General features: G+C 38.2%; 1 protein-coding gene across 9 annotated transcripts in view; it reads left to right on the forward strand.

Annotated features, from left to right (window-relative positions):
• Positions 1 to 15,000, forward strand: part of LOC136840805 (NAD kinase-like) — a 271,695-nt gene that overhangs the window by 237,687 nt on the left and 19,008 nt on the right. The window contains exon 1 of one of the 9 annotated variants that reach the window (XM_067107707.1): positions 3,239 to 4,926. The exons of the other annotated variants lie outside the window; for them this stretch is intronic. Coding sequence (XP_066963808.1) covers positions 3,521 to 4,926 — 1,406 coding nt within the window. The 5' untranslated portion in view covers positions 3,239 to 3,520. Of the gene's footprint in view, positions 1 to 3,238; positions 4,927 to 15,000 lie in introns of those variants that run through there. 9 annotated transcript variants of the gene reach the window in all.

The following is a 15,000-nucleotide window of genomic DNA, read 5'->3' on the forward strand; positions in this document are numbered from 1 at the left end:
CAGTTTTGTTTTTCTTTCGTAAAACTGATGGGATGACACCTTTAATCCCGTCGTAAGCAAAGACACAAAGAACAACGAAAGTGATGACCAGACAGGTTTGTGAAATAGCCCCATCAGACGGGGATTTAACCCAAAGGTGTTCCTTGTATTTCCGAAATCCCGCTTTCTTCGTTCCGGACCGAATTTCCAGACCTGGTTTTTTTGCTGTCAAAAGCAGGGACCACTCGGAAAGGAGAAGAAAATCGGTGAGACGTTTGTAAAGATATTTATTTTTTTTTATTTCTCATTCTAGACGTACGTACTTACAACATACAAGCCAACTTGTAAGTTCTTGTGGAAATTACGTACGTACAAAAGTAGGAAACTGTTCATTTCCTACATTCTCTGTGGTTTTCGCGTATGCTAAATCACGCGCATCTCCTGTTTGTTCGTGTTTCTTTGAGCAGTCAGTATCTTACGGAAATCTTATGGAAATGTGCTATTGGTGCATTATGTTTGATTTCGAGAGGGAAAGGCTTTTCAGTATGTCTTAAAATTTGTGACAAATCATTAAACCGTAGTCCGGTTTATGTGTATATATATACAGTACATATGCATATATATATGTATATATATAATGTGCATATATATATGTATAATGTATGTTTGTATACTTATATATATGTATATATATATAATATATATGTGTGTGTAACCGAATCACGAAAATATGGAACGTGATGAATATATAAATAAAGATAAAGGACGATAGACAGTCGAAAGGCCTCGCAGCACTCCAGTGCTTCCCTTTCCTTCGTGGATTTTATCTAATGTATATATATATATATATATATATATATATATATATATATATATATATATATATATATATATATTCACTTTATTCACGTTTTGTAAAGAATTCCTTTGATCTGACCTATTAAAGAATTGAGTACAAAAAAGGTAAAAAAAAGTAAACCAGTAATGATTTAATTTCAAAAGCTCCTCACGTCTTGTGAAAAACGAGAGCGCTATGGTTGATCGGTTCATTTTGAAGTGATGTAGAAAGACTTTGCCTTGGAAGTTGGAAGTTGGAAGTTTTTGGGGACTAGGGAAGTTTTTGAAGGTTAGGGGTTGGGGGTGGGGAGGGGGAAGGCTAGTGCCATTGTCACCACTGGAGAACGCATTCAACAATAGCTCTATATCTGACACACGACCGAGTCACAGTGACATTGCCAGAATAAATGCTGCTCACACTACGTCACTCACCTCATGTTCTGCCTCTTTTTTTTTTTTTTTATTGGTAAATCTGTGGTGCTTTTGTTGCTCGTTTCTTTATTTTCTTTTGGGGGGGGCGCGTTGCATGACGGTGAGTTTTATCGTTTGTTTAATCCATATCAAGTTAAACAGAGCTTTGAATAATAAGTGATACCGTGTGGTGAGGTGTGTCCTCTTTCAAGATGTCATATATATATATATATATATATATATATATATATATATATATATATATATATATATATATATATATATATATATATATATATATATATATATATATAATATGTGTTTATGGAAGTGAACTATAGATATAAGGTGAGAATAAATCCAAGCTTAATTTGACTTTTTATTTTGTATATTTAGATCAAGAGGATTTTAGGCGTACACAACATTATCATACGAGGATGTGTTTGTGTTAAAATAGTGGATCTTTCCTAGGTAGTGACCCCGAGGGAATTTAACCCGGTATATATCCACCTTTGCGGCGTTTTTAGTACAAGCCAGTTGGGATTACCGTAAGAACATAAACAAAAGACTGTAAATATCATAAAGGTAATGACCCCCAGAAATATTAGTCCGGGACAACGACCCCCGAAAACCTTTTGGGGGTCACTATCTAGGAAAGATCCAAATAGTGTTTTGTGTAGGAAGTTGATTTAGGAGGAGGAGGGGGAGGAGGAGGTATGGATCGTACATTAATGATGTCTACCTGCAGTATTCTTGCAAGCTGCCAGGTGTAGCTGGGTAGTTTGGTGTCTCTGTTCGTTGCAAAAAGGCTTGGCTTGTCAGGTGACAAAGTAGCTTTGTTTGATTGGGGTTAAAAAGAGAAAATAGATTCTTAAATTGTCGTTGTAGTCACTGGGTTTGTCTTGTATCGTTTTTTACTCTCTCTCTCTCTCTCTCTCTCTCTCTCTCTCTCTCTCTCTCTCTCTCTCTCTCTCTCTCTCTCTCGTATTAGTTCTTAAATTGTCAGTTGTAGCTGTTGGGTTTGTCTTTTGTTTTTTTTTCTCTCTCTCTCTCTCTCTCTCTCTCTCTCTCTCTCTCTCTCTCTCTCTCTCTCTCTCTCTCGTAAATTTTTAAATAGTTAGATGTAGTCACTGCGTTTCTCTCTCTCTCTCTCTCTCATGCGAGTCATAAAATGTCAGTTATATTCACTGGGTTTGTAATGTTTCGTATTTAAGTATCTCTCTCTCTCTCTCTCTCTCTCTCTCTCTCTCTCTCTCTCTCTCTCTCTCTCTCTCTCTCATTGTGTATGACTTAGTGACCTTCATTTTAGCGAAGTCAAAATTTCTTCTCAGAAAAAAATACATATAGGGAAAGAATTTTTTAACTGATTGTATCGTAATGGGCAGATTGTATTTTATAAGTGTTTAACTAAAAATTTCTGATTAGCTTTTGGTACTTTGTAAGAAATTATTATGTGTGGTCACTTTGAAGGAAGATGAACTCCTTATTGTATTATAAATTTCACCCTCGTAATGATATACTCTTTGTTTAGAAGTGTTTCGAATTATTTTCTTTCTTATAATGTTTTACTTATAAAAAAATATAACTGCTTGAAAATTGAGCATTATTAAGAAAATTTTATATACCATGCATTTATACGTGATGATTTGATTTGCATTTACTTCAAGAGGTCTTTTGTATAATATTTTGTTCATTACATCACTGCATGCCCGTGTTTTAAGAACTCGGGCAGCGTTCATCAGTGTATTGCTGTCCTGAAAACGGTTCAATTTCTGTTTGGTGGCCCTGTTTTCATGGCGCGTTCATTTTCTCCCTAATACCATCATCAGGGTCCCCATCGACTTCCTCCTCAAGTTGATCGAATGATGAGGAGCAAATCGCATTACAGACTTCCAACACCACTACTTCTAGGAAATCATTACCACCTTCTTTCCTTGGTACAGGGCTTAATAGAAAACGCAGGGGCATAAGTGCGAGTGCGGTGATGGAGGCTAGGTCACAGTTTGAGTTTCGCCTCCGTTTGCCCCTAATAGCTTTTAGATGTCGGCGGACTGGATCGAAGTAGCAATGTTTGGATAATGTTGACTGATGAAGGGTTGAAATTTGAACTGAAAGGGAACTGGGATTATTTTATTTTCAGAGGAGTCTCAGTGATATGAAAAGGGTAGGTGGACGTTTCGAAACACGGAATTTGTAGTTGGGGGTCTTAGTGAAATGGTTTTTAAAAAAACCGCATCCAACCTGGAAAGATTTTCATTGCATTTGAGTGTGACTGAGAGTCCCCGAAAGGGCCATGCGAATGGGTGGTTTTTGCAGCAGAAGCGCCTCCCATGCTGTCGTGAACTGCGAGAACTGGACGTTATCAGCACCCATGCCCGCACAGTCGCTGCCATACCCTCGCCCTGCGCCTGGGAAAGGAGGAACCGCCCAAATGTCGCATCGCCCCATATTCCTTGATCAGGGCAGGAGGATCGCTCCTGTTGGGATGACGCCCCCTACAACTGGGAAGATACGCCCCACTTCTGTGGAAAACAACAACGCCTGGGCCAGTGGATTTTGTTACTCGAGGCCCAGCTCCGATCGCCGGCCACCCCACAAATGCATTTCGTGCCCAGACGAGGGTGCTATCGTTGGCCAAACGCCAAATGGATCGATCTCCGTCATATCCTGCAGGACCTTGTCAGAAGGAGGAGCAGGGAGCCCTCGAGCAATCGAAAGGCAGGTGAATAATTGTCCGCGCACGAAGGAGGGATGGAAGGACATGATGGAGGTAGAGGGTGGCCTGCAAGACTGGAGTAATCATGTCGCCGCCAGCAGAACATCTCCAGGGCGGAATTGTACCGGGAGCCATCGGTTAAGTTGCTGCGAGGTTGGCGCCGTTAGTCCTGTAATTTCAGATGTAGAAAACTTGGGAAACTGCCTCCATACCCAAGTCGCAGAAATGAAACGGCCTTTTACTTGTTCGCCTTCATTCGCGTACAGGGGCGGTTCTTGTAAAAATGGCAGGTACAGGAAGACCAAGGACGCTGAGTGTGAAGGCATTGATAATGATATCAGTCCCGCTGATGAATTTACTGTTCTAGGGTCCTTGAACAGACTCGCGTCAGCGTCGTCAGCGCCGCCTTGTGGCATTAATCATTATCGTTGTCATATAGCGAACTCCCTTAATCAGAGAGACAACAGTGATGTCGCGAATTCAGGAAAGGAAAACCGCCACAGCAGAAAAGAGAAAGGAAGGTGCGCTGGGAAAGAGGTCGGCCCCACTTCCGTCTGTACCTCCTCGCCAAAGACGACCGATTTTACCACTCTGGGAAAAGAGCTCGTGGGAAATCGCCCAGGTATTAATTCTGCTTCGTGCGACCGCACGAGAAACAGTAGGAAAACATTACGCTTAAGGGGAGATCGCCCAGCAGACGATGATAACATCATCTGCTTGGAAAATACCTTCCGACAAAATTATCTGAGCGCCGAAGACCCTCCTTGGAGCGCCCCGCCTTGCGTCATAAGACGTTTCGGTGAATTCTCCGTCAAAGGGGGATATGGCGTCGTTGATATTCCTTTATACATTAAGGAGTATTTTACGGAGGATTTGCTTTATAATAACCCTCAAGGCCACCAGCACTTCCATGTGGGTGAACCGCCCCCCAAGTTATTGAAGCTGCTGCTTCGAAAGGATATCAACACTTTAGATTTTTTGAGGTAAGTAGAATTAGAATCACCTCTCAAGGTTCAGCACTTAAATTGAAATTGTGATTTTATTTCCTTAATATTATATATTTTCGTTATTGTTTCCAAACATATATTACTGGTGTTTATTAAGGAATCAACAAGTGACAATGTCCCATTTCATTTGCTTAAAATTTGTCATTCCTTTTTTCACTGAAATAATATTTAAGTAAATATGAAAACCAGGTTTGAGTTATGTAAGAATATGAATTTTTATTTTGTGTTTAATCTTTTTTGCTACATTCAAAACAAGTCTGAATACATTATTGTTATTATTGCTTCGTTTATACAGTAAAGCTCCTATGTACACAGTCTAAGTATCTTTGATACTTAAATTCAAATAAGTTTATTGGTTGCTTTATACTGTAGCATTTTAATTCAATCAGAAGGTCGTTGAGGAAACTTCCTGTCAAGCGAAGTTTAGGGGTAAAATTGTAGATAGAACAACTAAAAGATTAGTAACCTCTCGTGAGGCGCTCTCTAATCCTCCGAAGGGGTAAAAAGACTCTTGGAAAATCCGTAGTCCCTCCGTTGGCCTAGTAAATGAATTATGTACCAGGTGGCTTGTCGACTGTATTGGATCGCAGTCACCCTGATGAAAAGGGTTTAGGGTAGCAACTGCATCCCAAAGGCCCTTCTGAAAACCGAAAGGTTAAAAACTTTGAACCTTCCTCTCTCCCCCCCCTCCAAAAGGCGTGTGTTTGTTAGTACTTTTTATAAGTATTGTTAATTGAAGAAGGAGTCTTGAATAATATCAGTGATTGTACTGAGAGCTTATGGTAAGTATTTGTTCGTAATGTTGCCTTATCCTTCCGTACTTACTTGTGTTATCATCATCATCATCATTATTAGTTAATCATGACAGATTGATTGCACTATCTTGACTCTTTGGTTTAAGAGACCTGCAAACCAAATTTGGTGAGATCTTCCTGTTTCGAAACGCGTTGGTGTGATCAACATTCATTATTATTATTGTCCACAAACAAATGGAATTCATTAAAATTTTTATTTTCACTTTATTTATGTATTTATTCATTCTTGCTCTCATCTTCTCAAGTTTTGATCTAAAATGACAGAACAGGAGAGACTGTTGACATGGATTCACAAACATCGCTCTTCTCAAACTTAGCTTCCTTGCCTTCTAGAAATTATTCCAGACTCGTCCCCAAGATAACGAAAGTTTCATGTGATGTTAGCCAATGGCTTCGGACACAGATCTGGTATGCGAACTTCCATTGCGCAACTGAGAGATCGTAAGACGTAGCATCTCGTTTGGCAAAGAAGAAGAAGAAGAAGACAGAAGAAGACAGAAGACAGAGGAAGTAGTAGAAGAAGACGGAAGTAGTAATAGGAGAATACAGAAGAAGAAGAAGAAGAAGAAGAAGAAGGAGAAGAAGAAGAAGAAGACAGAATTGGTAGGCAAGACAGAAGTCAGAAGTAGTAAGAGAATACAGTAGATTTAAGAAGAGGAAGAAGACAGAAGTAGCAGGAGAAGACAGAAGTTAGAAGGAGTAGTAAGAGAAGACAGAATACTGAAGAAGAAGACGAAGAATAAAAAGAAGCAGCAGCACCAGCAGAAGCAGTAGAAGAAGACAGGCTTCCTGTCAAGTTTTGACAGTTGGGCGTTCCCATTGCTTTCTGGAGAAAAGTGGAGATAAGGGTTTCTTTTGAAAAACTGTGGGGATATTATGTTAATTCAAAGTGCACGTACAGGAGTGTACTTATTGCATACAAGCATACACAGTATGCATACATAATACACACACACACACACACACACACACACACATATATATATATATATATATATATATATATATATATATATATATATATATATATATATATATATATATATATATATATATATATATATACACTGCGTATGTAAACTCACCAGCTACAGAAAATTCCTTAAGCGTACCCTTTTAGTCATTATTCTTCAGGGATAGGGATTCGCGGCGGGGGGAGACCTTGGCAAGTTGACCCTTGTACTCTGGCTGACCCCTGACCTCCGACGCATCCCATTCTGACCCCAAACAGAGGTGTCTGGCGCACCTTTTTTTTTTTTTTTTTTTTTTTGCGTCAGTGGCACGGATACCAAACGCGTAGTCATTTACGTACGAGTTTGCCCTTTCAAATATAATCTTTATTTTATTCCGCGTATATTTCGAAGCTATGTTTATTTGGCACATCTTTTATTAGGGTTGTACCCTGCGCTGAATGTTTGGGGTTCGACACACTGCTGATGATTTTTTTTTTTTTTTTTGGCGGGGGAGGGGTTAGAACTATCAAACCTTTTTTATCACATGTTCAGCCTTGAATTTTAGTAGTTGAAGGGTAAATGTTACCCTGGCAGTTATCTTATCTCACGAGTTACCATTATAAGAGAAAATTGTAAATTAGATCCATCTATATCTATCTGTCTATCTCTCTGTCTATATATATATATTATATATATATATATATTATATATATATGTGTGTGTGTGTATATATATGGATATATATAATATATCGTATTTTGTTATTGGAGAGATGACAGTCAGCCTCTCAGTTCTATCAAAGTAGCTTTCTGGTGTCCTTAACTTTATCTAGGTCTCTCTCTCTCTCTCTCTCTCTCTCTCTCTCTCTCTCTCTCTCTCTCTCTCTCTCTCTCTCTCTCTCTCAAATACCTACGGGTATTGTTTTAATGCCTGAAGTGAAGAACTTTTTTCTTCATGACACCCGAAATATTTATGCCACCATTGCATTCCCACCTCGATAGGATTCAATCAAAGCTTAATCAGTTTCCGAGAAGGTTGCGCAGGAGGTAAAATCGTTTTACTAAACAAAGACAAAGGAATAAAAAGCTAGGAAGCGCGAATAAGTGGTGATTGACACGGAGAGCAACGGAGAGATGTTGAGAATAACGGTTATATCACATCACAAGTTGCAGATTGTGCGTCCTGACACTTGCTGACTGAGCACTTATTTGCTGTCTTCTGACACTTGTTCGTTCATCGCCGATTTATGGATGAGGGAAGTGAATAGATATATAGATTCCATTTTTCGTGCAAAAACCTCTCTCTCTCTCTCTCTCTCTCTCTCTCTCTCTCTCTCTCTCTCTCTCTCCATGTTTGTTTGCCTGACGGTTGTGCATTTCATTGTCATTGGATGTGGGCTGAATTAAATGCACTTGAAGATGGCTCGGGGAGAAGGGACGAGTTTGAGTTGTACAGTGTGTGTGTGCGCGTGCGTGCGTGGGGAAGCTAGACTCATAGGGGGATCCCCGGCGTGCGACGTCAGGAGGGGAAGGGGGAGGAGAATGGGGGGAGGCGGAGGAGTAGGTGGAAGATTGCTGAGGCCGTAACCGCCAGAATCGTCGCGTGTATCCGCAAACGAACTCAACCACCTGCAGGTGGAGTAACTCCTATTCTATAGCTCTTTCCCTCCCTCTCTCTGTCTCTCACACACACAAACACACTCTCTCACCTCGCGTGCGTGCGTGTGTGTGTGTATGTGTGTGTCCCCGTCAGTGGATGGTGAGTAACGTTCTGGTGGAGAAGTGTCTTAACCTCCCTGGCGCGCTCAAGTGTAACCCACAGCTTCTCGCGAGACTTCATCATCATAATGTTTTCGTTTTGTGGGATCGAACACTCATGAGGTCTTTCAGTAGTCTACAGTCATGACACTACAAGTGACTGATTCCGCCAGGAGGTGACTGTGTCTTGTCTGTCTGTCTGTCTGTGCAGTTTTCAATGACTGATTTTACTACGTGTGCTTGACTGCTGCAGTATATTCAGGTGACTGAATGGTTGAGAGTTATTTTCAGCGACTGACTGCACCTCTCCAAGACTGGCTGAAATATTCATTGATTTGGTGCAGTTTTCAGTGAGTTGATACTGATAGTGATTGGCTGTAGCTTTCGGTAATTACTGTCAACGGTTTTCAGTGAGTACAGTCTACTGACCTATTGCAACTTTAAGTGACTGTTTGCAGTTATCAGTGACTACAGCTTTCAGTAACTCATTGGACCTTTCAGTGACTAACAGCATCTTCAGTAACTGCCTTGAAGCTGATTGGAGACAACGTTCATTGCCTGTATCATTTGAATACTGCCTCCAATATTTAGTGACAGACTCTAAGTTGATTTAAACCTTTTTTCGAAAGAACATTCTTTTAAGAGTGCGTGTGATTGATAAGTTATTCATGGTTTTGTAAACCAAAATGGCACTGACTTCTACAGTTCTGAAGATTAATTGTGACAGAGCAAATCGTTGTTTTGTGAAGCGTTGTCCTGAACGGAAATTATGATCGAGTGTTGAATAAAAGTGGGAAAAAAGAATCAATTTACATCGATTCTGCTGAACTCAAGTGAGACTTCCGTGTCAAGCAGACTCGGCGTAGACGACGGATAGTCTGCCAAAAGTCGTTTTTCTGTAACTTTTTACCAGTATTGGTCTCGGCTACCCAAGTGTTTGATCATCGTCTCAAGATGAAGTTCGAGCGATTTCCAACGAGTTCTTGGTGAGTTTGTCGTACGTTTTTATCTTTGTAATGACTGATAAGACAAAAGCATATCCGACCTATCAGCTGATCTAGCTAAAAAAAAAAAAAAAGGTTCAGATAGAACAGTGAGTCATCAAACCACGGCAAGGGATCACCTTGGCCCTGTAAATAGTCATTTCTGTGATGTTTTTTATCAGTCACAGACTAAACGACTCTCAGACGTTCGTGCGTCGTTAATGTTGGTATTCGTGTGAAAAATATGACTTTGTATTTTGTCGGAGCTCTTGACTGTTTGGGCCTGAAGTGAGTTACTTGAAGATAGAGTGTTTCTGAAAGGACTAGTCATTTTAATATGCTTACTTAAAGATAGAGTGTTTCTGAAAGGACTAGCAATTTTAATATGCTTCTCTCTTCATAAACTTGTATAGTGAGGTGACTAGTAGTAAATTGTGTATAGCGACGAATTGACAGTTGAAACAGTGACTTTCTCTAATAATAAAAATAATAATAATAATAATGATAATAATAATAATACCTCTGGCATCTGTGATTACCTGCCCAGGTTTACACCCATTTTGTAACAAGCTGCCATGCTAATCATTTCCGTATTACACCATGCCTAGTCCTCTCAGGAATCATGAGCACCAGCACCATATTTAAACACTATCCTAAAAATCTCCACTTTATCATCATCATCGTTATTTTTCAGCACCCTACTTAATTCAAAACTGTTCGGTGACGTCACGGCATCACACGGGCGAACATTCGCAGCGGGTGGAACGTAGATTTTTTATTGTTTTATTTTGTTTTTGTTTTTTGTTTTTTTCGTGACACACCTCAGGGAGAAAAGGTATGACGGCAATGCCCCAGACCAGCATCCTCTGTTGTTGTTGGGTTTCCCGACTATTTTGATAATGTTTTCGTGGGAGTCCAACGTAACGGTTGGCTGGTTTGTTTATCCGAAAAAGATATTGTAAGCTTGCGTTGGCCAAGGTTCCATTATGTCCCCTAACCTCCCCCCCCACCCCCACCCCCACCCCCACGCACACATTTCCTCCCTTACAATACCCAGCATGTCAACACCTTAATTTAACTTTATTACAAGCTGAATCTTTCATGTATTCACACTTTCAAAATTTAAAAAAATATATATTACTAGAATACTTTATTATTATTATTATTATTATTATTATTATTATTATTATTATTATTATTATTATTATTATTATTCAAAGGCGTACTGGGGGAGTTATATTGTGAAGTAGTAAATCTTACGTATGCATCTCTTTGTTTAGAAAGACAATACATTTTTGTGACATTAATATTATTACTAATATTATTACTATTAATGTTCAAGCCACTAACTTTGACAGACCCATAAACGAGAGAGAGAGAGAGAGAGAGAGAGAGAGAGAGAGAGAGAGAGAGAGAGAGAGAGAGAGAGAGAGAAAATATTCGTGCTTATAGATAAGTAGGACACGTCCTTTAATTCAGGTACTTTAATTTTTGCGACTCCGTCCTTGTGTAACGAATATATATATATATATATATATATATATATATATATATATATATATATATATATATATATATATGTGTGTGTGTGTGTGTGTGTGTGTGTGTGTGTGTGTGTGTGTGTGTGTGTGTGTGTGTGTGCAAAAAATTTAAATGCAAACACGAATTGTATCCTGTTGTATATCCGTTTGCAAAATTTCCAGTCGGTGATAATGATTTTGACATAAACCTTTTAATTCTTTCTTCTCGTGCATTGTATCCTTTTTATTTCAGTTTTATTAATATTGCTGCTTATGGTTTATTCCTTTTGGGGAAAGGGGAGGGGCTAAGCTTTAGTGTAGCATATTGGACGACTTGACTTGTAGACACCTCGACATTGTGTATCCTTCACATTTTAATTCAGTTAGTATTATTCTTTGTTTTATTTTTCGTGAGGGATATAAGGGGTTATTATTAATGCAAGTCATTGGACGACTCAATTTTTGGACGATTTGAATTATGGGACATATAACATTCAGACGACTTGACCTCGGGATGACTTGAATGGCCAAACCTTTGGACGACGTGACGAGAACAACTTGATTTATGAGCGAATTGACTTTTGACTGGATGACGTAACTTTAGGACGCTTTGATTCGCGGACGACTCTCGGCATTGGAAGAAACGAAGAAGAATATCCTCCAGGTATAACAAAAAACAACAGGTCGTTCCCACTTGACCCTCCCTCTTCCGTCTCTTATGGGAATGAGGATAGCCATATACGTTTATATATAGGTATTGCGTCATCCCCTCTCTCTTTTTTTTTCTCTCTCTCTCTCTCATGAACGTCGTGGTTCCTGGAATGGTCAAGGAAGGAAGAGGTGGGCGAATTCACGAGAAAAACCATTAAAAGGGTTATTCGTGAGTGATTTTACCCAATTGGATTCCCCCCCCCCCTCTCTGTTTACTCATTTTCTCCTTTACGATCCTTCGAATGACCCAGTCTCTCTCTCTCTCTCTCTCTCTCTCTCTCACTGAACCTGTTGAATATGCAATCGCATTGGATACAACGACCTGTTTCATTGCTTGGGCCCAAGAAATCTCAGTAATGTTTGGAACAAAGGTAGCCGCTATGCCTCTGAGACTTAGGGTAATTCTCTCTCTCTCTCTATCTCTCTCTCTCTCTCTCTGTGTGTGTGTGTGTGTGTGTGTGTGTGTGTGATTTCCTGTAGCAAGGAACCTTTGGTTTAATTGGAAATCACAGGAAATAAGCTCGTCTGGGTAGAGAGATGTTCCTTATATATTTATATATATATATATATATATATATATATATATATATATATATATATATATATATATATATATATATATATATTTTTTTTTTTTTTTTTTTTTTTTTTTTTTTTTGAAAGAGAGAGAGAGAGAGAGAGAGAGAGAGAGAGAGAGAGAGAGAGAGAGAGAGAGAGAGAGAGAGAATGTGTTTATAGGTTACTTGATGGCTATTTATATTTCTCGCTCTCATTCAAAAGTATGGCTGTAGGCAGAATTCCTTATACTCGTATATATATATGTATATATATATATATATATATATATATATATATATATATATATATATATATATATATATATATATATATATATATATATATATATATATATATATATATATATATAATGTGTGTATGTATATATATATTTTTTTTTGAAAGAGAGAGAGAGAGGAGAGAGAGAGAGAGAGAGAGAGAGAGAGAATGTGTTTATAGGTTACTTGATGGCTATTTATATTTCTCGCTCTCATTCAAAAAAGTATGGCCGTAGGCAGAAGCTGTCCTCTGTCAGTAACCACAAAAAAAAACTACTTAACTTCCTTCATTCTAAGAGTTTTTATTTTTCTCCTTGTGGCGTGGGAATGGAGACGGGCAAAAAAAGAGGGGGGGGGGAGATTTTCTGACTGTTGGAAAAATATTACAGTCGTACTGTTAATTTTTTTTTTTGTGTGTGTGTGAAGATAAATCCGTTTTCTTTGCAAAAGTACATTTAAAGATATTGTCATTTTAAATCCCTTGCTCAATTTACGGCAAACCTAACCTTCGCGAGGAGGAAGTCGTGTGATTTTAATATTTTTTTAATGTCTTTTTTTAATGTCCCGTGGTTTTAGAACCAGCACCCCCTCTCCCCCACAAACTCATCTCCCACCCCCCTTTTTTTTTGAATAAGCTAATTTGTTCCCGGAGTCTTTTTTTTTTCCGAGTCTATATCAGTAGTAACAATAGTAATAATGCATTATTAGCAGGTCTGGTAAATTTGTTATAATGATTAAAAATAATAATTTTAAGGATATTGGTGATATTTCAGTGTGTCCGTATCTCTTCGAGCAGAAATTATTATTATTATTATTATTATTATTATTATTTATTATTATTATTATTATTATTATTATTATTATTATTATTATTATTATTATTATTATTATTGACGTTTGCTTTTCACGTTTCGTATTTAGTGTGTTGTACCAGGATTCTGTACCTGCCCATGGCCCCTAGTTGAAAATTAATTGTATGCTACTCTGTATCGTTATAATTATTTTTATTATTACCATTATCTCACTATTATCATTGTCATTACTGTTATAAATAATAAGCTTACTGTGTTATCAGCAGCTGTGAGTGTATAACCGGTTGCTGTTTTTATCTTGTTATACCGCGTATCTAAGTATGCAAAGCTGTCTCGGCTTTTCACATTCTTTGTGTGTAAGCCCTTGAGCTGAAATAAGGGATTATTTTTAATGTCGAAAATAAGGTTATCTAATCTGTTGAGAGTATTCATTAAATACAGTATAATACTTGTGAAAGGTGCAAGGCTTTGCAATTTCCTGTTTTTCACCAGAGCATTAACCCCCAAATCCCCAGAGCTTCTAAGAAAAAAAACGAAATAAGTATATGATAAAGGATTTAAAAACTGAAAGACGCAGAAGAAGTAAGCTAAAGGGCGGAACTACTTGTAACTATTGTATCAGAGGGCATTGCTACCCCTCCCTCTTTCTTGGGACTTTTTTTTTTTTCATTATTTTGCTCAGAGTCTCTCTCTCTCTCTCTCTCTCTCTCTCTCTCTCTCTCTCTCTCTCTCTCTCTCTCTTCTCAGAAGCCGACCACCTGTGGGATCTTGGAAACCACTGGCTTGACTTTCTGGGGGCAAGGCATATCTGCTTGTGGTTTCCTGTGGGCACCTCGCTGTTCTTCCCGGGATGTAATTAATAATAATGATAATGATAATAGTAGTAATAATTGGTTCTTCCCCTCCCAGATACATTCTGGTTTGTAATCAGTATTATTATTATTATTATTATTATTATTATTATTATTATTATTATTATTATTATTATTATTATTCAGAAGATGAACCCTACTCATATGAAACAAGCCCACCACAGAGGCCACTGACTTGAAATTCAAACTTCCAAAGAATATTAAGATGTTCATAATAAAGAAGTAAAAGAAAATACAGACGAAAGAGACCAGCTATTAGAAAAGAAAAATTAAGTTAATAAATTAATAAATGATAGTGTAAGTCAATTATTAAAATACAAGGAGAGCTGTTGGAGGATAGCAACGCCTTGCATCTTCGCTTGAACTTTTGAAGAAGTTCCGGTTGCACAACATCCTCGGCGGGGAGACCGTTCCACAGCCCAGCGGTGTGAGGAATAAAGGACCTCTGGTATTAAAGAATTTCCAGTTACCTTCCGGTAGATGTTTAAGATGTTTCCTCCGTGAGTTGGGTATTTGTTAAAAAGGTGTCCACAGTTCGTTGGTTTAAAGGTACTAAGGATGTTGAGGTAATCGTAATGTTCGTTAAGTTTTCCTCCGACGGAATTTGAATGATTGATAATGCTGATATTGTTATTGTTGTGTAATAAAAATCCACACAGATATAATAAAATGTTTTACTGTGTAAAATAAACAAGCAAAAACTCTGGGACTTTTAACGTTAACACTGATGAAGAACACCGTTCAAATGTTCGAAAGTCTTTGCCTGTTTATTTTACATAGTAATATAGTTT

Source organism: Macrobrachium rosenbergii, chromosome 8, assembly GCF_040412425.1.
Source record: "Macrobrachium rosenbergii isolate ZJJX-2024 chromosome 8, ASM4041242v1, whole genome shotgun sequence".
Lineage (NCBI taxonomy): Eukaryota > Metazoa > Arthropoda > Malacostraca > Decapoda > Palaemonidae > Macrobrachium > Macrobrachium rosenbergii.